Source organism: Opisthocomus hoazin, chromosome 3, assembly GCF_030867145.1.
Source record: "Opisthocomus hoazin isolate bOpiHoa1 chromosome 3, bOpiHoa1.hap1, whole genome shotgun sequence".
Lineage (NCBI taxonomy): Eukaryota > Metazoa > Chordata > Aves > Opisthocomiformes > Opisthocomidae > Opisthocomus > Opisthocomus hoazin.
The window spans coordinates 84,474,051-84,498,226 of NC_134416.1; the positions used below are offsets into that span (position 1 = coordinate 84,474,051).

A 24,176-nucleotide genomic window follows, 5' to 3' on the forward strand; every position below is an offset into this window, starting at 1 on the left:
GCGGCGGGAAGCGCTTCCGGAGCGCGGGTGAGGCGGGCGGCCATGGCGCGGCGGAGGAAGGCCTCGGCGGCGGCGAAGCGGGGCCCTCCCGCGGCGCTGCCCGGGCCGCCCTCCTCGGAGGACGAGGCGCCGGAGGCGGTTTCCTTCGGCGAGGCGCGGGAGGCGGCCGAGACCGAGCGGAAGCTCGTGGGGGAGGCGGCCCGCAGGTACGGCCATTCCCCCCCCCCCCCCCCCCCCCCCCCCCCCCCCCCCCCCCCCCCACTAACGGCCACCAGCGCGCACCCGCCGCGCTGAGGGCCCCTTCCGCCCCCCCCGCAGGCACCGGGAGCTGCTGAGGGAGAAGCGGCGGCGGCGGCAGGAGCTGTTCGCGGAGCAGAAGGTAGGGCGGCCACCTCCTCCGCCACCCCCACCCCCCCCCCCCCGGCCCCGCCGCCCCGCGCTGACCGCCCCTCTCCCCGCAGAGACGGAAGCTGCTGCCCGAGGCCGTGCTGCAGGAGCTGGCCGCCGCCCCGCCGCCACGGTGAGGGGACCGGGGGTGGGGGGGTGGGGGTGGGGGTTCGGCTCTGCTCGGTGCCCGCCCCGCTGCCGGAGCGGCTCCGAGCGGGCGGCGGGCGCTGGGACAGTAACGCGTTGCCTTCTCCTTGCTCCCCAGCCCCGGCGGGCAGGCGGCGGCGGCGGAGCGAGGTACGCGGGGCGCGACCGGCAGCGCTGGGCCGGGGTGGGGGGCAGCACTCCGGCGCGGGGGACCCTGAACGGGCCGGGCAGGCGGGGGCCAGGCAGGCGGCCGCTTGGCGAGGAGATGCCTGAAGCCGGGAGCGGTCCCGTTGCGCCTGATTCCCGGGCCTTCACAGGACCCGGTTGCTGGGTTTCCGTTAAAACGGCCCGAGGTGTTAAAGGAAGTAACGGGCAGGCGTTAGCGATGGGAAACACAAGGATTACCAGAGCCAGATTAATGTTTTGCATCCGTTTAAATTATGAAGGCTATTCCTGGACAGAGCTGTTAATTGCCTTGGTACTTTGCGTATCGTACTATGATCTAGTAGCACCGGTGCAAAATTAGGTAACCCTTTTTCAACTTCTGAACCAGAAAATCAAGAATCCAGAATATTCATGACTGCTGTTTTCTAGCCCTCTTCCTCTGTATTTTAATGTTCCTTAAGAAAGTTTGGTTTTATTTAGCTTTTCTTTTTAAACCTCTCATCTGCACCTCACATCATTATATAGCCAGCCAGTGTAACAGCTACTTTATTTTCCTTTTATTATTATGTTTTTAAAAAAATCTGCTGGCATAGAGAGATGATGATGCTTTGGCTGCTTGGTCTCCGTGGTGCTTACTCAGTGCCGAGAACGCAGCCAAGGCTGGACTCCCCCTTGCGCCTTACTGGTACCTGCTGTGTGGTGTGGAGTGTTTGTCCTGTGGTGAATCCAGCGCTGTGTGGCTGATGCCAAGGGAGGGGAAACCCGCGTCGCGGTGCTTCGGGTGGCTCCCCTGAGGCGTCCTTCTTCCCCTGCTGCTCACGGTCCTTCTGGCTCTTGCTAGCCAGAGCTGCTGGAAAACTCCTGCAGTTAACTAGAGGCATCCTGTTTTTCACAGCCTAGTTGTTATTTCATTCCTGTTCCTCTTTCACTTAAAGCTCTTGATTCATAAAGTTTGGGAATTTTTTTCTGTTTTCTGTTAAATTTACTTTAGGTAAAAGCCGTGGAGGTGGGGCTGCAAAGCAGAGGCAAGGCCGAGTCCAAAGGCAAGGCCGAGTCCAAAGGCAAGGCCAAGTCCAAAGGCGGTTGAAGACAGACAAGCAAAGAAAGGGTGCCAGGTACGCTGGCAGGAGAAGAGCCAGGGTGTCTGTCCCGGCATGGCTTCTGCCTGCTCCAGCGCTGTGCACTCTTCTTCCCTTGGTGGTCCCCCTGCTCTTCCTGCGAGTGAAGGCATAGTTACATGCTAAAAGCACCTTTAATATGCTGCTGATATGGCATGCTTGTAAAATACACGTGTGTGTGTATATATATATACACACACACACGCACACATATATAGAAATCTGTAATATAAATAATTTTTAATGCATTACTTATATATAACTGGTATGTGATAACTGGGCAGTACGCACAGCAGTAGACATTCTGTTATGTGCTGCTACAGGTCTGCTGGTTGAGCACTCAAATCCTACATTTCAGTCTTGTTTTTTTCCTTTATTTTCCGCCCCTGTGTTTCTTTGGCACTGATGTCTCTGTTAGAGGCACTGCGCTCACTTCTGGTAGGTCTAGTTCAAGACTCCCAAGGCACTACTCCGGCACAAAAAAACATATGACGACAGTTTGAGAGTCTTGGTCCAAATTTTTTTTTTTTAATACTGCTACGCAGCTTGGCTGGGCAGCAGGAGCCAGCACAGGCCACTGTTGTGCTCAAGTAGCAAAGCAGCGAGTAGTGTGTCTGTGTTCTGGCTTCTGTAACTGTGCTACAGGGATTTAAATCTCTTTATTTAACTAGGTCAAAAGGAAACTATACTGCTGTGTGCTTAAAAGACCAGAGTTTAACAGGCCTCCACCAACAGCTTGCCAAAGACTTTTTAAACACGCATCTCTATGGACCAGACACCAAACGGGCACAGGGTAAGCAGCTCACCTTGGGTGGGGCTGCATCCAGGTTAAACTTGGTAATTAACGCTCATCTCTGTTTCAGCAAATGAATTTTTTTCCCTTGAGAACAAGAAAAACCCAGTTAAAAAAGCTGCAGTTGAGTTTGTGGACAAATCTTGGGGTGAGTATGAAAAGTACTACTTTATGCCTATGTGGTTTAAAGCACACTTCAGGGGAAAAAGCGCGCTTTCCCATGCTGGAGGGCTGTATCTTGCTGCCTTGTCACTCAGAACCTGACAGTGGGGGAAGGGCAGCAGGGCACTACAGCCTCAGTGAGCATATGAGACAGAGCTTTGAAAAAAACCACTTCATTTTTGGTACATTAAGAAACAGTATCTGGGCCTAGAGCTGTTTATGTGTTGCCATAAATACTCTGCTGTTTTGGCCTGCAGCCTCTGAGCTGTTGGAAGCCATTTCAGGTGTGTGTAGAACTCAAAGCAGGAGTGCCAGGATCCCAGAACTTCTCTGTGAGCACAGAGAACCAGTGCCCCTTTCTCCTTATGAAAAGGGCCATTACAGAACAGAATGGGGCCAAACTGGCATGCCCATCAGTTTTGGCCGCATGCTGCCCCTCCATCCGTGAGGCTCATCAGTGGTGGAGCTGGTCCTCAGCTGCAGAGCCTGCTGCTCAGTTGTGCTTCATAAGTGCAAGCACAGCTGTGATCCCCACCCTCCTCTGTGGGCAGCAGGCACAGGTTGGCACCCCTGGGAGACCCCTGTTCTGTGTGTGAAAACAGAGTTTCAGCTGTCCACTCAGTTCTCCTGGTTGGAAATGCTGCTGTAGTCAATGGATTGCTGCTTCTCTGGTAGGTGGGATAAGAAAATGGTAACTAACAGCTGTTGTGTTTTTTTTTTTTTTTAAGGGCAAGAGAAAAAGCAAAGAGCACTAAGGTTTAAAATACGTTGGGTCTCAACACAGATTAAAAACTGAGTATGAAGACAGCTTTTTCAGAAGATGCAATTAAGGACTTTTACTCAAAGTCAGTCTCTCAACACAAGGGTGGTTTTTTTTTTTATCCCCACTTCTCTATCATCACTCTTCTCTCTGCTTCAGCCACCAGCAGGCACTAACCTTTGAGCACTGTGCCCCACCAGACCTCCCTGTTCTCTTCCCACCCCTTTCAGAAGTGGTTGGAGAAGCAAAGGACCAGCTGGGCCAGGGCTGTGTCTCCTGCATACTGATTTACAACAGCTGGTGTTGTAGAGCTGGGTGCTGCTCCCTGAGGCAGCTCCTTTGCAGAGAATAAAGATGAACCATGTTGTATTTCTGTTCCGGATGCAATCAATTACTGCTGCTTTTCCCATTACTTGCATCACTGAAGAAAGGCTGTATCCTAGTATCAGAGGCAGGACACTTCTCATCCACCCTGATGACTGCTTTCAAGGAATAAGGGGTTTTTTTCCCCCCCCACCTTCAGGGAGTACCGAATAAGCTTCCTGTTGGTGCCTTGACTTTGCCCGGTGAGCTGGACATGCTCTGTGGCAAGAACAGAGTAAACCTCTTAACTTCCAAGAGCCCAGCCGCAGCAGTGCATGATGGGGGGCAGCAGCCCCCCCGGTGCAACCAGCAGGCCCAATTCATGGGTCTACCTGTGAACTGCTGTTCCAGGATAGAGCTCCAGAACCCAGGAAGCGTAGCATACAAGTCCATGCTACCGTGTATGTAGAATTAAGTTTTTAATGGCTGATTAATTATGATATCACTACATTTTATTGCAATATAGTACTATTTAAGCACTTTTAAAAATGCAAGGTGTACAAAGATTAAATTAAGACTGTAAATTGACTAAATATTTGGTTTTTATATAAATAGGTCATAACCACACTGTGTTGACATGTAATACTGTTATAATACAACAGTTAAACTGGTGAGTCTACACAACAGAAGCTGTCTGTAGTTAAACAAGGAAACAAAGTTGAAAAGACCATGTTAAAACAAAAAACTACTAAGATCAACAGGTTGGGATTGTAAGTAGCAACAAACATATTCACTCAGCTCCTGAGTAATTCAAGTTTTACAGTACACATTAAAAAATATCATTTCTTCCCATCAACACTATATATCCAAACCATCAGGTGTTTATGCATTTTGCAAATTACACTGATTGAACTATGTAACAATGGGGGTGGAGGTTGGCAAGTCATCCTGCTTGACGTTTGCATCACCCACATGCTAATACATCCATGTTTTCTCATCTTCTGTCCCACCACAAGGTAGCAGGATTTTTGGTTTGTTTTGGACAATCGTTTCAAGGATTGGTACTTGTCAATTTGGATGCCTGACATTATCAGTGATACTTTCCGCTCTTAGTTGTCTAAGAGGTTTAAAGATGGACATTTTCTCCTAACACTAAGTTAGAAATCATTTGCATCATGCTGTAAACTAGGAAGCAACATAAAGCAACAGACTTGTCCTTAGTACATAATTAAAATTCCAAGTTCCAGTCAGCAGAGCTGGTCTACGTTCCGTGCTGAATACGCCACGACACCTTCCCGACCTCCAAATGCATAGCTAGTGTAGGTAGTCGTCCACCGTGGCGAACGCGCAGGACCCAATTCCTGACTGAGCCATCAATCCTAGACACTGTGACGCCTGTCCCATTGCCAGGGCAAGCGGCGGTTGCTTTGGCAGATTGTGAGTCTCTGAAGAAGAATCAACAGTGGCAGTTAAAACACCTGGTTACTTTCACAGTAACGCACTGAAAACTTAGAACTTCAAGCTTGCTTAAATTGTTCATTTCAAAATTCCTGTATGTCCCTGCAAAACTTGCTCTGACAGCAGAGCAAGGAGCAACAAAGCTGCATTTTCAAATGCCATGCAGAGCACCATTACTGAACAAGCCCATTTCTGCTTCCAACTACAGCAACACAGACAATGACATCTGTGACATCAATAAGCCCTCAGAGCTACCCCTCTCCCACTAACAGTGCACCGTACCACTGCCATGCTGATGGTCCCTCAGCCCACCGTGTGTGCAGCCCGGCGGGCGGCAGCGCTGCCCGTCCCACCCCAGAGCGCCAGCTGGCTTACCTAGTATTGCACTATTGAGCACGGAGCACACAGGTTCTCGTTGGATCGGGTCAAGCTGATTCCCGACAGGGCTGCTCCACGGATCTGAGTACGCCAGTAAACTGAATGCATCCTGTGGGAAAGATGGTTGTTACCACATCTCACAGCTATATTCTGCCCGTGAAAACTAGGACTATTTTCTTCACCCAGTCTGACTGAATCTCCAAGGTGACTCTCAGTGTCCTTCATCAATACGAAAGGATAAAAAGAAACCGTAACAGCACTTGTTCCATTTTAAGCAAGCAGCGTTTGTCCCAGCAGAAAGACAGAAGTTGACAGTGTTTTTAGTAAGTGACAGGGAAAGACTGAAAACTGACTGCAGTCAGCCTTTGGGAAGGGAATGCTTTTTAACACACACAAGTACTCAGAAAGCACGTTCCAGGCATCTGTATCAACTCTCTTGTCTTTCTTGTGGCTTTCTCATCAGAGCTGAAAATGGCACTTTGATTCAAGATGCCGAGCTACACGGTCAGAACTGAGGGAGCGGAAAGTGCTAAATTCATCTCTGGTTTTAACTGTGTTGCAGTATGAAATCATCCTCCCTGCAAATGTGCTACAGAGACATGCCAGGAGGCACTGCTGCTCCACCGCTCACTGAAATACTGCTGGGGGGGGGGGGGGGGGGGGGCGGGGAGCGGCTTCGGGACAGACCCCAAACCACAACAGTTAAAGCAGAACAGTATGGCGGTGCAGCGCGCTGTGGGAAGTTTCCACCGGGCAGCACGGTGGTTCACCTTAGCACCACAACTTCAAGCTCAAACATACCTTGAGCATTTTCTTATTCGCCGTGTTTTTGCCACATTCTCTTCTTAGCTGCTCACTCATCGCTTGCAGTTCTCTTCCAAAATGGATCATCCTTTCAATAGCTGCTTGGCTGCCACCACACAGCTGACGTCTTAACTGACTCGAATCTACTTCTGCAAAAACGATATCGTCATCACCACCACTAATAGCGCTGACAATAACCATCTACGGATCTCTATAGAGAATCTGCGCTGATTGCACTCCAAAGACATCTGCCTTCTCACAGAGAAGAGACCCTGGCATAGCATGCTCCCATACCGAGCGCTACGGAATTGCTCCTTTATAAATATTCAGGGACTTAGTTAACAGACGGCAAAGCCTGCTAGACATGCTGCTTGTTTTACAAGGTCTGATTTTAAACTAACCCGACCATAAACCAAGTTTTACCTTAAAATTTTATGGGAGTTTAAAATGAATAGCGACAACAATAAAAGCCCACACAGTTCAACCTTTTTCATTCTTTGCCACTGCATTCCTAAAGACAGGGCAAATCTGCAACTGCTAACAGAGGGTGAAGCCCGGAACTTCCCAAACAGCCATGATGGATGTTGCTACAAGTCAATCATTTAGACTGTTGGTACTCCTTGCAGATTGTATTAGCTTAGTGATTTGGACATTTCAGGCTTCTTTTGGAATCAAGCAGAACGCTACAGTTGCTTTCTTTACTCTAATATTCCTCAACAGTAGTGATTTTAAAGGATATTAATGCAGTTCACAAATAGTAAGTCAAAACTTGGCTTCCCTGAAAGTTCTGCCTTTTTACATTTTACATCTAAAGCAACCTGTAAAACAAAAAAAGAAAGCATTTATCATTCCTTGCCTTTTTTCATCACTGGAATCCTTTTGAATCAGAATTTTGACACACACCTTAATTACAAAACCATTCTTCTTTCTGATTTTAACACTGCTATCTAGTGATGTATTTTGACCGCTATTTCAAATAAGGATTTGTGGGCACTTTTTTTTTCCCTTAGTTGTGAGCGTATCACCTCTGGAAAAATCTGCCTACTTAACTTTACATACACAGCACCAAGGAGAATATATAAATATTTTGAAAATAATAAAAAAAAACCCACATCAAAAAAACCACCAAACTCAAACTGTGGAGTGTAGCTCTGCGGAGAGGGACCTGGGTGTCCTGGTGGACGACAGGTTAACTATGAGCCAGCAGTGTGCCCTGGCTGCCAAGAAGGCCAATGGGATCCTGGGGTGCATCAAGAAGAGTGTGGCCAGCAGGACGAGGGAGGTTCTCCTTCCCCTCTACACTACCCTGGTGAGGCCTCATCTGGAGTACTGTGTCCAGTTCTGGGCTCCCCAGTTCAAGAAGGATGAAGAGCTACTGGAGAGAGTCCAGCGGAGGGCTACAAGGATGGTGAGGGGACTGGAACATCTCCACTACGAGGAGAGGTTGAGGGAACTGGGCTTGTTCAGCCTGAAGAAGAGAAGGCTGCGAGGGGACCTTATAAATGCCTACAAATATCTGAAGGGTGGGTGTCAGGAGGATGGGGCCAAGCTCTTTTCAGTGGTGCCCAGTGACAGGACAAGGGGTAATGGGCACAAACTGAGGCACAGGAAGTTCCATCTGAACATGAGGAGGAACTTCTTCTCTCTGAGGGTGACGGAGCACTGGAACAGGCTGCCCAGGGAGGTTGTGGAGTCTCCTTCTCTGGAGATATTCAAGACCCGCCTGGACAAGGTCCTGTGCAACCTGCTGTAGGTGACCCTGCTTCGGCGGGGGGGTTGGACTAGATGACCCACAGAGGTCCCTTCCAACCCCTACTATTCTGTGATTCTGTGATTCTGTAAACAAAGTAGGTTGAGGAGCCACACTTCTTTTTGACAAAGGTGAAGCACCCACAAGTGTTCAAGCAGGGGTGTTTGTTGCTAGCTGCAGCCTAATCTAGGACATCACTTTCCAAAGGCAGAAAACAACTACACTGAAAAACCCAACCCAGAAACAACTCTGCGCCCCATGCAGCTGCTTCGTGTCTGTCACAGCAAGCCTCTCTGGCAAAGGCTGCAAGAGAGTAAAGTAGTGTTTTGTTTTTTCTGTCACAGAAATGAAGCCTTGTTGTCATCCAACTTCAGAGCGTAATGCAGGGGAACAGCCTGGAAATTTGAGTCTCCCCCCCTCCAGGGCTGCAACAGAATTCTATCTGCTTTTCAACAGTTCGGCTGTATTTACCAGCAAAGCTGCACCAGCAGCAGCACATGCCCTTGGAACGGTGAACCGTTCACAGACATTTGTAAATACTACTGTATCGTGGAAGTTTACCAGCGATGTCCCAAGTTTCACATTTCCTATCAACTACCTATTGACTGATGTCTGGTTAAATCAGTTGTTTGACAGTTCTGAAGCCGCAGAAATGGCTGGGCTGGATTCCTCTACTTCTTCAGGCACGGCCGGCAATAACATTGTCTAAGCTCCAGCCTGCGTGCTCTCAAGTGATCTGACTGCCTTTACTGGGCAGCGATGGACAGCACCATAGCTGACAAACTGTATCTTTTTAGGGTGTGCTGGCAATCAGAGGGTATTTAAATTCTCATTTGTCACTCATGTCAACAGGAACAGCTGAGTACAAAGCACGTTAAGCAAAACAAAGTTATTTTTCAGACCACAACCATGTAAAACAGAATATTTTCTTGGTGGGAAAGATTTTTTTTTTATTTTAACATCTTGGTTCTCAAATATGGCTCTTTTCCTGCGCATTTGGTATTAGCACTTTGCATTCTTCAATATAAGCAATCTGGAACTTCTACTCTTACTGCCGAGTGCAAAGATGCCATGAGAACCATGAATGGCAAGAGGACTAGGGGAAGAGGGAGAAGCAACCTGCCAACCCTAACCCAGGCGTGATACAGGATAGGATGTTTCTTCTCAAAGGTAATTCCTTAGAAATTGATGCTGGTTTACTGAAACCAGTGTCCACTAGTTACCAATTTCCCCTGTTCTCCAATCTCACTGACACTGGTCCACCTATATCAGTGGTTATAAGATTTACAGCTAATAACACCAAAACAAACAAACAAAAGTAAGATTTGAGCTAATATCCCTTAATTTTCAAGTTGGGAAGCATTGCAAGTAAAAACATAACCTTGTTGCCATCACTTAATAAAAATGTAAGAAATATCACTGCAGACCCATTTCTGTGTCACATTCTTCCATTTCGTGATCATGTTTAGAACTACCATTTAGGAAGCCATTGGATGAAGTCTCAGCAACCCCATTGGAGTAGTGATCTGTTTCCATGTCTACATCATTGCTGAAAAGAGAGTAATAAATAAAAGATTTACTCATATTTAAGTACTTCAGGCTATCTTCTTCACAGCTTCAGCACAGTACTTCCTCGCCTTGGCTACTGAAATACTTCTTTTAAATATTAGCAAGTTAGACCACAGTTTTTTCCATAGCAACTGGCGATACCAGAGCACCAGGGAAATTTTAAGGCTCTCTCAACTAACATTAGTATTCAGTAATTTCTTCAGCTGCTGAACAATTAAACAAGCCCATCATCATCATTCAGGAGTAAGTAGTGTAACACTTTCTAAACACACACCAAAAAGTTCCTACCTTGTTCACAGATCTGTACATACACAGAACTGGAGAAAATGCGTTCAGAAAATACACTATGCCCACTTGTTTGTTGTTTTCTTTCTTTTTTTTTTTTTTTTAATACAGTTAACTCAATATACAGCCTACTTTGAGAATATCACATTTAGGTAAATAATTCTTTCAAAAAAAAAAAAAAAAAGCCTTGATCTCTCATTTACTCTCAGTGGAATGACAGGAAAAAGAATAAAAACCCAAACCAAATACTGAATAAACCAGGACCCTGAAGAGACACTCACAGCCAAATTCCAAGCGTACGAGTCCTCTCCAAGCTTCGCTCGCAGCAGGTCACAGAAGCACTTTTAGAAAATGCCAGCACAGCTTTAGGGACTGAGCTTTGCTGACAGTTACATCCTAGCCTGTCCTATTTCGTCACAGAGAATGACAGCCTAAAACCTCTCTCAAGACCAAAAAGATTCAATGTAAAAGTTCAGTATCTTGCTTCTAAGCAACCAAAAATACTCAGCTTCCTTTGAGGAAGGAAACTAAAAGGCCTCTCTGACTGGGCAGCACTGCAGCCAAGGAATTGCCTGCCTTCCGTGAAAAATCTCAGGGCTGCCTAGACACTGTCAGGCTTTTTGGCAGAAGCGATTACCAATGCAAACATAAATCCTGAATTTAAAAAGCAAATTGCTACTCTTACTTCCCCCCTCCCCCTGTCTTCACTATCCAACTGAAACAGTTTTTATCACCCCCACATAAAAACATCCTAGTTGGTAGCTTTGGGAATCCATCTTGGACAATGCAGCTGAGTACTGTTGTATTTCACATCTAGTTCCTGCTGCATCTGTGCAACCCAGACCTTAGTATTTTCTGGTTATGAATAACCATATTAACCCTGGTTAATACATCCATTTCCATTCTCTGAATTAAATGTGTTTGCACAAGTGACAGTGATTGGAGGAGGCAAACAATTCTTGTGTGTGCAAAGGAAGGCAGTCCACATTTCATATGCATCTCAATGGTGTTTACTTTGCAGATACTGCCACAAATGCAGTGTCTGGAAAACTTCTCAGTACCTACATGCCACATGCTTAAATCAGTGTCAGTGGTTTTTATTAAAATCCCAAGCATCAGAGAGCTAGTTAATCTTCACTATACAACTTCAAGACTGACCACAACTAGCCATAAGCAAGGTAATTTATTTTTGTCCATTGCATTTCTTTAACGGAACAGGAGAAAACAGTAGTGAGCCTGAGAAGTTAAAACAGAACTGGAGTGATCACAAGCTGTTGGCCCCTTGCACCAAATGTTTTAACTGTCCTTGTCAAAAAATCACATGAAGTTCCACTGAAAACTCCTCTCTGCAATAAAAGCACAGGGACAGCACAAGCCTTAATGTAAGTTAGAAGCATCTGAAGTTTATTCACCTGGAATAGCTGTTAACCTGCTGTGATCTCGACACATTTATGTTGTTGAGCTCTGGTACATTCAAGCTGGTGGTCGTGTGTTTACTGTGACAGTAAGATTGATGCGCTTTATTTGATATTACTCCGTTGCTGCAACTACTTTCAAACCCTGAAAGAAAGTTTTAATAATTGTAATAATCTACAAACTTGTCTGTAAGTACTGATTTACAGAAGTAAAATAAGCATAGCTTAATTGTTGTTGGTCAGTAAACGCCTGATTTGCCAAACAAACGAACCCAAACACTTAGCCTCCACGTTTCAGGTTTTTGAACCTTTAAGGCTTCTACAGTGCAGCAGTTAAACATTATTTAACAGGTACCAACACACACATGAAAAGGTTTTTCAGTTGCACTAATACACCAGTAAAACAGAAAACCACGTTAAAAGTAGAATAATTGCTTAGAACTGAATCATTGTTTCTGAAAGATCTGAAAAACTTCTCTAGGCCACTGTAATCATTATGAATGGAAGCAGACATACATCTTACTCATTCCCAATCACATAATTCTCTTGACAGATATGCAGTAAAATACAGCACTGAAAATACTTTACACGTTGCTACACTTAAATACAACCTCCCTCCTTCCCCATATAATTATTTCTGTTGTTAATATTGTATTTTGCTAAATAAAATTACGCCATACTGTGAAATTATGATGTCTGGCTAAAATCTCTTCTGACCCTTCTAAAATATAATCAAAGAAACTACTACTTGAAGCAAACATGTAATTGCCAGTTCTATGAAGCCCAAAAGCAGGAGCTCCCCAGTATCTTCGAATACAGAAACAGGTCATGGGAAGGGTTCATTATAAATAAAACACTTTCTGCCACTCAGGAAATCCCAAACCTCAATTCTAATAATACACTCATCAACTTGCTTATTAAGTGGTCCCTCTATTTTCAAAACTAGAAAGTTAGAAGTACTTTCTACAGCGCATCCCCATAACCACCTGAAGAACACACAGAAAATCCGAGCAGCCCTCCACTCACACACGTGACAGCACAGTCTTGACCCAGAGGGGAGAACAGCAGAGCTGCTGCCTGCCCAAGGGGGAGGTATCCTGGTGGCCAGGCTACACTGGCTTCCCACTCAATCCCACAGAGAGAAAAACAAGTAAGAAGTCCCCAGTCAGCTTCAGTTTGGATTTAAGAATGAAACAGAACTGAAAGTTGACAGCCTCTGTCTGCTACCAAGAGAGTCTTGGGTTCAGAGACGACACATGCACGTACCATTGTAGCACGCCCGACCTCTTCTCTGCAGGGCTGCTCTGGAAGGCACAGCGATCTGTCCACAGCTATGGGGCAGCCTGGAACACTCACGGCCTCCCACTGAAGCTGTCCCACCACCTAGATGCGCTCAGAACCATTTCAACTGTGCAGACTGAAATTTGGCTGCCAGCAGAAAGTCTCTTACCTAACTCCACCACCCAGCTCCTGGTATTTCCTACACAAGAGCAGCTGTTCCTGCTATTCCATGAGCACCATAGGAAATGGATCGTATACACCACTTACTGGACTTCAACCACCTTGCCCAGGCCGTAAATTATCACCAAAAGGGCAACAGCAATTCGCACCAGAACCTTCCACTTCCTGGAAGCAAGCATTTCTTAGAAGTCAGTGACAACCTACTTTGGAAACCCTTAGCAAAAGCAAGAGCACGTGCAAAAAAGATTTGATTCTATTTATACACTTTCCATTTCCCCAATGACTGAGAAGCACATACTCCAGTCATTAAAACTATACTTCTGTACAAAGCATTCAGTATCAACTCTTAAGTAAAGCAAAGTGTCAGTCTGCAAGTAGCTGTAACTTCTCCCGACACTGAATTGTAAAAAAATAAAACCAAACAAAACCAAAACCCAACCCCACGTACATGGTGTATCCCCAGATCTAAGCGGTATATCTTCCACATCAACTTACCAGAAAAGTGTGTGCTGCTCCCTTTGCCTGTTGCCAAGTTGTGAATATTCATTCCATGGCTGGGACTCATGCTAGGACTACTGAATGATCGTGGGCTAACAGGGTAACTGTCTTGAGATTTTGGACTGTGGCCTCCCAAACACCGCACTTCACTGTCTGTACCATTCACCATCTCTATAAACTGGCGCACCCTAAACAAAAGGCAAAAAAGTTAAGCTAATAAAACAATTAACACACTTCCATTTACCAATGATAGCAATGATTTAATTTTACTGTTACATATACAAAAAGCCTGCCTCAACAAAATGCTGGATGTCAGTAACCCAGTCATCAGTGAGCTTTGGAGTATTCAGCCGAAAATACACAATTACAAAATTTGTGACAGAGGAGAACCGGAATATTATCCTTCGAGGACAGACTTTGGCAATAAGTCCTCAAAGTTCAGAAAACTAAACTGTATTTTCTTGGTTTAACTGTTTTCTGTTATTGGCAGGGGCAAGGTTCTTTCCTGAGAAGGACATGTCGTTACGTTGTCATGCCTGTCATTTCTCTCAAAATAGATGAGAGCATAGTTTGATCCTCTGGAACAGCAAGCATTAAATGGTAACTTCTAATATTAAACATTTGCACTAGAAAACAGTTTGAAAAGCAAGCTCATATACAAACCTTCCCTTTAGAGGCTGTTGCTCTTTGGCAATTTTATTCTAGACAAGGAGGTTTTACTACGGACTGTAAGGAAGCTCAAAACTACTGCTTCATGTTTTAGGCTTGGACAGCCTCAATAGAAATGGCAAAATTTAGAAAGACAGGTTGAGAACAAGGTATCATAGATTGACGTTACTGAGTGAAGTCTTTCACCAAAACGTTCGCGTTTTGTGAATTCTGTGACAAGTCTCCAGTACTGTCATGTGACTTCTGTCTGGCACTTGAGCATGCCAGACTTCAAAAACATTCCAAGTCACTTAGCTGAACACATAAATTGAAGTGCTTTGTTCTTACAGGAGGTAACAGATTTTTTCCGCATTCAAAGACTACAACGTGATACAAAGTTCTGGAGGATCAGTGCAGCTGGCAAGTAAAAACGCCAGAACGAAGGTGACTGTTGTGTGCCTGGGAAGCCAAGAGAACTCTTTGGGATTACCGAATTTCCACAGTAGTAGCCAGAGGTTTCGAGTAAAGTGACACGGAGTCAAACAGCTCATTTGAACTGGTCTTTAAAGTCAGTCACCCATTTGGAGGAACAGATAAACACTTCACCTTCTTGAATATGATACTGTATCAGTTTGCATGTTAAGTTTTACTTGACACCCGATTTGAATAAACTTTGAGCAATTACAAAACTTAGCTCTAGAGAACAGTCTACAGTGAGATGTGAATTATGCTGCAAAACAGGACCTTGATGACAAAATCTAGTTAAACATGTAGCAAATAACATAGCATTAAAAAAGTGAACTATACACATTTTCTAAAAAATGCTGCTTAACTTCGTTTAAATTTCTGTGAAAGCTTTAAATGAGTAACTGTCTTGTCTCAGAAGGTACTGTGTCATCTATAAACACACATCTGTATAATTTGAAGACTCACTTTAATGCAAATAAGAGATTAGGATTTCTTTCTAGTAAACTTGGATACAACTGTTGTGTTGTTTCAATGGCTTCTCCCATTCTTCCTGCTAAAACCAATTTCTGAATTCCTGTTCACCAAAAAACAAATAAGAGATTAGGATTTTTCTCTCGTAAACTTGGATACAGCTGTTATGTTGTTTCAATGGGTTCTCCATTCATCCTGCCAAAACCAATTTCTGAATTTCTGTTCACCAAAACCAACATCAGTTAAATGGACAGCTTATGGATTAATACATGTAAATTAACGATTAAAAGACACCGCAACCATCAATCAACAGGTTTTTTTCCTCTTGCAAAAAAATAATGTAAAGAAAGATCACGCTTCCTTAAAATGTTCCACAGGAAGATTTAAGAACGGCACTTCAACTACATATATCTAAATGAGTACTCGGTATTTTTATTTATTGGCAGCATACAACTACTTTGTACTCAGATTGCTCATTTAGAGCTGGATTAAGATTGCAGACGCTCTTCTGCAATTTATTTCTCATTTTCATACCTTTAGAAATAAACACATACTACACTAATGTAACCCAAAACCATCCAAACTGCATCCCACCTCCCGCAGGTTCAATTGGGACTGAGAACAACCAAAGTTAGTCTCTCTCACCTACACCACCAGTTGTTGGTGACTGTAACCTTCCAGCCAGGTTACAGTTGACTACACCTTTCCACAACAGTCCCTGCTTCATTGAGGTTTCTGTTGCTGTAACCTGGCACAAGTCTCCCAACAGTCTCACATCTCTATCCACCAGCAGAGACACTGATCCAAATGAAAAACAGCCCAATGAATCGGTTATTTTTCAACCGGAGCAGTTTCCCCGTGTGGTACACCATGCAGCCACCCAGACGCTTGTGTGCATACAGCAGGGATTTAAACAAACGGGGAAGGCATGGTTCAATCAGGCTGCCAAACAGCACTGCCACAGCAAGTTAGAAGTGAACCGCTGTTAGTTCTTGTTGTCCTCTTCCCCCTCGCATCTGTAAGCAGGAAAACTCAAATTTGCTTTAACTTAGAAAGCGTTCTCTAAACTCTACCCCTTTTCACAGTTGAGATGAAAGTCTAAACGTTTGTCAAGATTAAGTTTTATATTCCTGTTTGTGACTGACCATTAGCTTTCACAAACACTCGTTTAGCGACATCACCCACATTTGTTTAAGACAGATCACGACTTTCCATCCAAGAGAAAGGCGACGGGTAATTCACCACATTCCGCCACATCAAACACGTTCCAAAGCATTAGTGCGGAAGTTCATCTTAACCAGCTGCTCACACGTATGAACTTTACATGACAGCGAGGAACTGCACTATGGAGTAGCGCTGAAAGGAAATCTAGGATGCTGCTTAAGAGATAGTCTTATGCAATATTTGTTTCATGGAGGAAAAAAAGGATGTAACATGCTTTCCAGGCTTACTTTGTCTGTTTTTAATGGAAGCTAATTCTTCTAGCACAGTCTGGTCTGTGGATCTGGCGAATGCCTCTGCTGTTGCACAGTATCCATGGTGAACTAAGTAAGATGATACCATTCTAAAAATAAACAAAAACAAACCCCAGAAACATTCATTAAATACAGGTAAGAAACCACGAACTTCTTGAATATAAAACCCCTTTTCTGAAAAAAGTGACTAAATTAAAGAATTCTACTTGAAATTCATAAATTTCTGTACCAGTCAGACAAAAAGTAATTCAGTTAAGAGCCAGTATCTTTTTTGCAACAGCGTACAGAAAAACAATTAAAAAAAAATCAATGTATCATTTTATTATGATGACTTTTAATAAAAATTATTCATCCCCCAAAGGTAGGCTCAATGGAAATATTACCAACTAAGTTTCTTTTTTTGCTCACCACATACACTGAAGTGAAATTTCTGCACACTGAGTTTTGTTTTCACTGTAAACAATACAAAGCCACATCCATCATTTTTCCATGGGAGATGCTAACGAGCCACAATTTCACCTGGCACGCTGAAGGCTGAGAATGCGAAGGGAGATTTCCAGAGCCCAAAGTATTACAACTGCCTATTACAACCACTGCCATTTTTCTGAACTCCCCAATCCCCATTAGATTAGTCTATTTGGAATGGAAGACTTACACTCCTCATTACGAACTCTTAAAGTCATGATGTTGATAACTTTCCCCAAAATCTATTCATGCTCAATTTTCTTTATACTTATCAAACCTGTTAAGTCAACAAAACTATTTGTACTAGTTTTTAATACTATGTAATTTTTTGCCCAAGACAATTGCTACAATGTTTTAAAGACCCGTGAAATCATGTGATTGTTAACTTCTTTTTAAAATGAACAATATTCAAAGTCTTACTTCTGAATCATTGTTTGCCACTCTCCTTCCCGATCTCCTATTGGAAATCTGTCAATCTGTGCTTGAATTTTGGTTCTCCATTCTCTCATATAGTCTTCAATATCAAATACAAATGGGTGTTGTCCAAAATTAGCATCCACAACCTCTCCTGGTGTTTGAAGCCCTACTGTAGGGTACAAGTTTGGCTGCAAGAAATTTTTTCATTAGTTTTTTGCCTCTTATTCTAAATTCCCCACTTATTTTTTTCACCTCTGTAATAATATCCCTAATGCTACTAGTCGTGTGAAGAAGCAAGTACCTCTGGATCATCTGTCCAGCAGTTAAGGCAACTTCTACCAATCCAGCAATACAATGACCTGATCAATTTTTATTCCCAGTGGTCGTATTTTTTTTTATTTTGGAGTAAGAAAGCCTTACTGATCATTCTCTTTCTAGTCAGAAAATGCACTTTTTAAACTGTGCTAAAATTCAAAACTTTCGGTTTCAGTTTTTCAAAATATTTAAATACCAATTTTTAAATGATTGTTAAAGATGAGGATTAAAGTTTCTTTTAAAAAGAGAACAAAAATTAAACTTACAAAGTGGGCCATTTTCCTTTTGGGGTGAAATACTTAAAACATTGCTGAATTTTAGTGGTAAGAACTGACAGGATAGAGAACTCATTAGCCTCATTAGTGTAGTGCCTAAAAAGAACTGCAACAGTTCATTGAAGTTCTCGTGAATTCCTGGACTTGTATCTAGAAAAAGACTTTAAAGCATTTATTGTTGTCTCAGTTTTCTTTTCTGCTTAGAGATTAGGTCTCCATGCAAATTTGAAATATGACAAATATGAGAAAAGTAAAATCTGCCTGTTGGGTTCAAGTAACTTTCTTAAATGCGACAAGCTTCTCCGCAATGGCCATGCAATCCGTTGGGGTTTGGGGTGGGTGGGGTTTCCTTGCTGTGTCTTGTTTTTGTTGGTTTTTTTTTTCTAATTTATAAATACACCTGCATCATATTTACATTGCAATCAACAGTGCTACGGTATAATGGTGTGCTGATCTACATACGCTAAGGAAATTAAGGCTATCAGAAAGACGTTATCAACATGCAGGTCAGCAGGAAAACTGAAGTCCACAAATTAAAGAAAAATACTCTGGTTGTGAAAACCATGCCCCAGCCGATCTTGTCCCATCTTCCCCTCTTTTTTCTTAAATAAATCTTGCTCACAGTGTTACCTAGTCTAGACTAATCAACAAAGAACAAGTCTCAGATCTTTTAATGAGATGAAAACAACTGATTCTAGTGAGGAGAGGTCCAGCTTCAGAACTTCAGATTACAGCATCAGTTTTCCAACGCTGGCACCATGCACTGCCAAGGAGCCCCGCTGGCGTCCCACAGACCCGGGGCCAGGGCTTCCTACGCCAAGCACCCAGCTCTGTGGCAGGGCTGAGAGGCACCCTGGGTTATTGGCTTCATTTTTCCTTAGTATCCGTCCTTGTCTCCTAAGGCCACTGCAAATGGAGTAGCTGGCCAGATGGAAGCGCATCACACACTGCACGCTAACCAAATTACATCAGAAATGAAGGGGATGAGAAAAAAGTCAGTACAGTATCATGCCTGTACCAGTATCATAGGGAACCCATGTATCACGATTTTAAGGAAAGTACCACTTAATTGACTGGAAAGCTAGAAGACTTCAGACATCTGCAGCTTTCTTAAAAAAGAGATTTACTTTGATACATTTGATCTTATGGGTGAACAGTATAGAGAAAGTTCTTGAAAATTCGGCATCAAGCATGAGTTACCATGACCATGTCTTAAGTAGCCAGCCTTTCTGAGTCTGATCCACCACTGTGCACACACACACACAGAGTGCTGGTGTTTAATGTAGCTTTGACTTTGCATGTAAGGCCCGCATGTGTCAAAAAGCATGTAATAACTATTGGTATGTATTATTTTCTGCTATACTTCCGTTAGAAATGCCTGAATGTTAGAAACCTGAAAGGCAAAAGCCCTGTGAGGATCGGTGTAAAACTAAAAAACCTACTGCTTCAATTAACAAATCATCACTGAAATGAGGAGAAATATCTGATATTAAACTGGTTAAGATTATTGTTGTATTTCAAAGAAGCATAAGGTAAATGAGAGTTACATTTGAAACATCTGTTTATAATACACGTGAAAGCTATTTGAAAATGCACTTATCTTACCGGTAAATCTGTGAAAGCGATGCCTGCAATGAAGAGAAAATTAAGATTAATTTCCATATGTCTGGATTCTAGCCTCATTTTCTTAAGTGTATCATATATTCAGAAAACTCACCCAAACCATCTCAAAAACAAGCAGTTAAGTATGGTGACATCCATGATGCTTCGGCACAACTGATGTGCTTGAGTAATAAAGGGCAGTATTTGGCAAAAGTAATTTTCATTCCAAAGCACTCCATTTGCCCTCAATTTTTCAAAATAGGGCTTAAGATTTACAAAACATCGTATATACATGCAGGTTAAAAAGTACGAAAATGCTGGCTATAAAATAAAATTCACAGGAAAAATGAGACTATCTGAAGGTATTTTTTCACTTGCATGTCTTAATACTGACACACCAAGATTTACGGGTGTCTTTTCCTGTTTGCTACTACTTTTCTTCATTAGTAGGTATTATCTTTTCATGAGCAGCACGTGCCGACAATACTCCAAACCAGTCTGGTACACGTTTCACCTAATCCACACTAGGGTGTTTTGGTTTGGTTTTCAAACAGAACAGCTTAATATCTTGTTATGTAATTACAAGCATCCATCTACCCAGAAGACCAAAGCAGTGATTCTGCTGTCTCAGGATTAGAGAAAAACCTGACCTCTATACGCTTCATGAACTTCAAGCAGTTATTGGGGGGGAGGGGGAAGCTTTCAGTTAAAAAATACGTATCAGGAAATATCCTCTGACAGCCAAATGATAACAGTATTTCATAATTTCCTTTACTGTTGCAAATTTTTCTTCAATTCTGTTCTTCTTACAAGTGCATAACGATTTGAATCTATTTCTGCCTTCAAACTCTTTATTTATTTTGTATCACTGCCTCTTCAAATTTAAGATAAAAACAAAGCTTTCAACCTATGGTCCTAAATTCCACCCCTGCTTTCCAACTCCACTCTTCACCAAGATTTCAAATCTCAAGAGCATCTGGATTCCTCATTGGCATCTTTGATACAAAAGAATGACACAGAGAGTGAATGTGCCTCCTCCCATCACATCTCAAAACTGTCATTTCATTTATTAGCTGTTCACACCCTGACTTTTTCTAAGCTATTACTGCTTTCTCCGCTTGGCACATTTTGACACCCAACTCACCCTTTTCCAAAATAACCATGGCAGTAGGCAAGATAGATAAATGATGACTGAGTGACATGCAGGTATTGGGTTTTTTTGGGGGACTGGTTTTGGGTTTTTTTCAACCCAGGATTTGACATTTGCATAAATAATTGCTTAACCCTTTGTGTAGCATCAAATCCCACACTGAGCTAGAGATTTCCAATACTCTAGACTGCATCTGTGGCCCAGACAAGAAACATAAGTGTCCTCCAAGTCATGATCATATAGGAATTTTGGACAAAGCAGCAGCAGGAACTCAGCCAGAATTTCTCACTTCTTTTTCCACTAGACACAGAATCAGTTTTCCTCTGTCAGAAATTCAAGCTAGAAAAGCCCAGAACAGCAGAACAGCTGTCAAATTTCCTTCTGAAACCCACAGCGTTTGTCACACTCTATGACAGATGACATTTTACTAGTCTCTCCTCACCTAGGCCGTTCTGTTCTCCACTTTAAACAGATTTGAATCACTTGGAGTGCTGTTTCACAGTTGGCCTAATCCAGTCTGCTTTAGACTCCCACTGAAAGAGAAGGTCCTGCTCCTCCCTTCTTAGCTCTTCCATGCATGTGACCATAAGGGCAGTCAGAAAACCAGTATCTCTTTGGTTGATTAACAGTCTGATCCAACTTACCCGCAGGCACACTGTTACTAGTTCCCAAAAGGGAATAAAGCAAGAAAACCCTTCTTAGGTTTAAGCCAGTTAAAGATTAGGGTAAACGCAACATGAACCTGTTATATTCCATTTTGACATACACCCTGAAACAGGGCCAAAAAACAACTACACAGTGTGTGGTTCAAGTGTCCCACTGCTGTAGGTGTCACAGTATTAAGGCCAGGTATACAGACTCGTTCAATTTAGAAGAAACATTAAATCATGACAGAACAGGATCACAGAAAGGATTACTTGGCTTTGACCTCTGGAGGCATCTAAGCCCTGCTCTGAGTTGGGGCAGGACAACTCCAAAGGCAGACCTGTTTGCCCAGGGGCTGAGCAAACTAACAGGCAGTCTTCTTCTGGGAGACAAAGAGAAGAATTTAAACCACGTCCTTCCCCTTACTACTTTCCAAACCTTCCTCATGTTTGGCAACATGAGAAAACAGAATGACGAATTCAGGAGTTCCCATCTCTATAGCCCCATATTTCATTTCAAGCTAGTCTCTCTTTTCCTTATCACATTTCTACCCACGACAAAAACCTTATTTCTTCTTTCTGAGCTTTATCCCTTGAAACTGCCTGCTTCCCTCAGCACAATTCCAAGATCTCTTCCCAAGCCCTTGCTCTCTCCTTAATGCAGGAGGTAGATTCTTTTTTTTCTTTTCCTTCTTTCTTTATACTCTGTATCTTTGTTCACTAAATTACATTAAGTAACTGAATAATTACATATATTGCATGAACAGTTTTAATTCTACCCCCTCCTGCCATCTTCAAACTCAAAAATTGTTTTGCAGTGTTGCATAATGTTAAAATTTACCACAAGCACTTAATGGACTTAATTTCAGCACAACTTGTATACTTCACAGCTTTAGCCCAACTATGCACGACTCCAGACTGGGAATCCAAAACGATGTTCTCCAGCCACGTTCCAAATATTGCCCATCCAACACAAGGTTTTATCAAAGGTTAGGTGTCCCCAACACAGCAGCAATGAATTTTAGCTATATCCATTCTCCAGTTCTCTTACATCTATTGTATTATCTGTGGATTTAGTAGCGGAGTTCATAAACACCAGCCCTGTGGATTTAGATGCTATGACAAATCCTTCCAAATTCACAAGGAATGTTAGTGCAAGTGGCACACAAGAAATTATTCTTCCCAATTCTTTAATTAATTCACAGATTATGAGACTATCGAAAGAACTATTCAAACACTTTGCCCCTGCCATGAAGAGAGTTTCAGATTTACAACAGACTTACACACATAATGTTACCATTAAAGAGAATGTTTCTCCATACCCAAGCTGTGTCCATTCTTCGTGTAGAAGCAGGTATTATTGATGAGGTTGACACAACAACCAATGACATCGCCGGTAGTAAATGTTGGGCCGTATGGTTGTCCGGTTCCAGAGGAACAGAATGAATGTCCATCATCTCCATGGTAACCATATGAATGTTTATCCCAACCTAGAGAACAAAAGCATTTGCAATTTATTTGTTTCATCTGTTATGAAATGGAAAAATGATGCAAAGTTAGTACATTCTAACCAGGCTAATACAGTTAATTGCTATGCTCAGCTTTCTGATTTCTCAGATTTTCTAACAAATCTGATTCATTTAAAAAAATGACAACTTATTTTACCAAAAATGGCTGAACAAGCAATTCCAGCTGTAGTATGTAACAGGTAATGCAAATTCAGATAACACGTTTTTCTAAGTGAACACACAAAATTACGAACACCAAAAATATGATCAGCTACAATGCTGAAATTTGAAAAGCTATATGCAGATCTGACAGGTCCCAGTAAAGCAGCGAAGATTCTCCCGTTCTCCTTTTCATCCTGCAAAACTGTTGCTACCATATGTCATAATCAAATTCTTCCTGGCTAAAACCCAAACATGCATCTCTGGGGAAACACATTTCTACTCCTGATTATTCTTAATGACTGTTCAGCAGCAAACAGCCTCAGCATAACAGCAGAATCTTCAGACTACAGAGTCACTAGCTTTGCTGCCCGTACATATTACAAAAATTTAAAAGAAAAAAAAAAAAAATCAATACAGGTGAAAATCAGAGCCAGAGCCAGCAGACAAATCATTATGTATGCAACTATGGTGCTGATTTTGCAGGTGAGGAAGCTGCAGAACCAGTTAAGAAGCTTCATATTGTTAACACTACTCAATGACATTCACAGCAAGCAACTTTAGTCTGCGCTCATTTAAAAATAGCTGTCCACACTTTCTGCAATTCAATACTAAACAAAAACACATAGCAAAGGAATAAACTTTCAGGCACCACAAAGTATTCCTAAGGGATCCATTAAACACCCATTCAAAACAATATAAACCATGATCTTTAACACAATTCACCAAAATTTCATATATATATATATATATATATACACACACACACACGCGCCTTCTGACTGCAAGAATTTGTACTGACAACACACATTATTTTTGAAGAGTAAAATGTTGTGGGTTTATTCTTCTTCCATCAAGCTGCTGCATAACAGGTTAATTTGAAAGTATTTTCCATACTCAGGCCCTTAATCTGTATGATCAGTAGCTTCAGCTGGCACCACATTAAGCATCTCTCAGTAAATTAAATACCTCAAATTACTGCAGTTACACTGATTAGTAGTATCTTTGATAATTACTTGCAATGCATCCTAAATCATACTGAAAATAAACTTTATGCCACCCACTAATAATTCACCACCCTTAGCTGGGCTCACAGTGTTACCGGGACTTGCCACCATCATAAGGA

General features: G+C 42.7%; 2 protein-coding genes across 2 annotated transcripts in view; one reads left to right on the forward strand and one right to left on the reverse strand.

Annotated features, from left to right (window-relative positions):
• Window positions 1-6: 6 nt before the first annotated feature.
• On the forward strand, window positions 7-3,901 carry NOL7 (nucleolar protein 7). Its single transcript, XM_075416851.1, has 8 exons — window positions 7-206; window positions 319-379; window positions 462-520; window positions 653-684; window positions 1,691-1,814; window positions 2,489-2,610; window positions 2,681-2,758; window positions 3,501-3,901. The coding sequence occupies exons 1-8, from the start codon at window positions 43-45 to the stop codon at window positions 3,566-3,568; spliced, it is 708 nt and encodes a 235-aa protein (XP_075272966.1). The 5' UTR covers window positions 7-42; the 3' UTR covers window positions 3,569-3,901.
• Window positions 3,902-4,419: 518 nt separating this feature from the next.
• The window catches only part of RANBP9 (RAN binding protein 9), a 42,976-nt gene continuing 23,219 nt past the window's right edge, over window positions 4,420-24,176 (reverse strand). Inside the window, exons 4-14 of the mRNA XM_075416847.1 lie at window positions 22,706-22,873; window positions 19,593-19,615; window positions 17,401-17,585; window positions 16,492-16,604; window positions 15,035-15,143; window positions 13,451-13,641; window positions 11,492-11,639; window positions 9,653-9,774; window positions 6,473-6,624; window positions 5,669-5,780; window positions 4,420-5,280 (exon numbers count right to left, since the gene is read on the reverse strand). Coding sequence (XP_075272962.1) covers window positions 5,150-5,280; window positions 5,669-5,780; window positions 6,473-6,624; window positions 9,653-9,774; window positions 11,492-11,639; window positions 13,451-13,641; window positions 15,035-15,143; window positions 16,492-16,604; window positions 17,401-17,585; window positions 19,593-19,615; window positions 22,706-22,873 — 1,454 coding nt within the window. The 3' untranslated portion in view covers window positions 4,420-5,149. The remainder of the gene's footprint in view (window positions 5,281-5,668; window positions 5,781-6,472; window positions 6,625-9,652; window positions 9,775-11,491; window positions 11,640-13,450; window positions 13,642-15,034; window positions 15,144-16,491; window positions 16,605-17,400; window positions 17,586-19,592; window positions 19,616-22,705; window positions 22,874-24,176) is intronic.

What these genes read in the sequence shown, in the direction of transcription:
- NOL7 (XM_075416851.1), top strand. Translation starts at nt 43, where the DNA reads ATGGCGCGGCGGAGGAAGGCCTCGGCGGCGGCGAAGCGGGGCCCTCCC. An exon ending in GTGGGGGAGGCGGCCCGCAG is followed by an intron (nt 207 to 318) that starts GTACGGCCATTC and finishes CCCCCCCCGCAG; the next exon opens with GCACCGGGAGCTGCTGAGGG. An exon ending in AGCTGTTCGCGGAGCAGAAG is followed by an intron (nt 380 to 461) that starts GTAGGGCGGCCA and finishes CTCTCCCCGCAG; the next exon opens with AGACGGAAGCTGCTGCCCGA.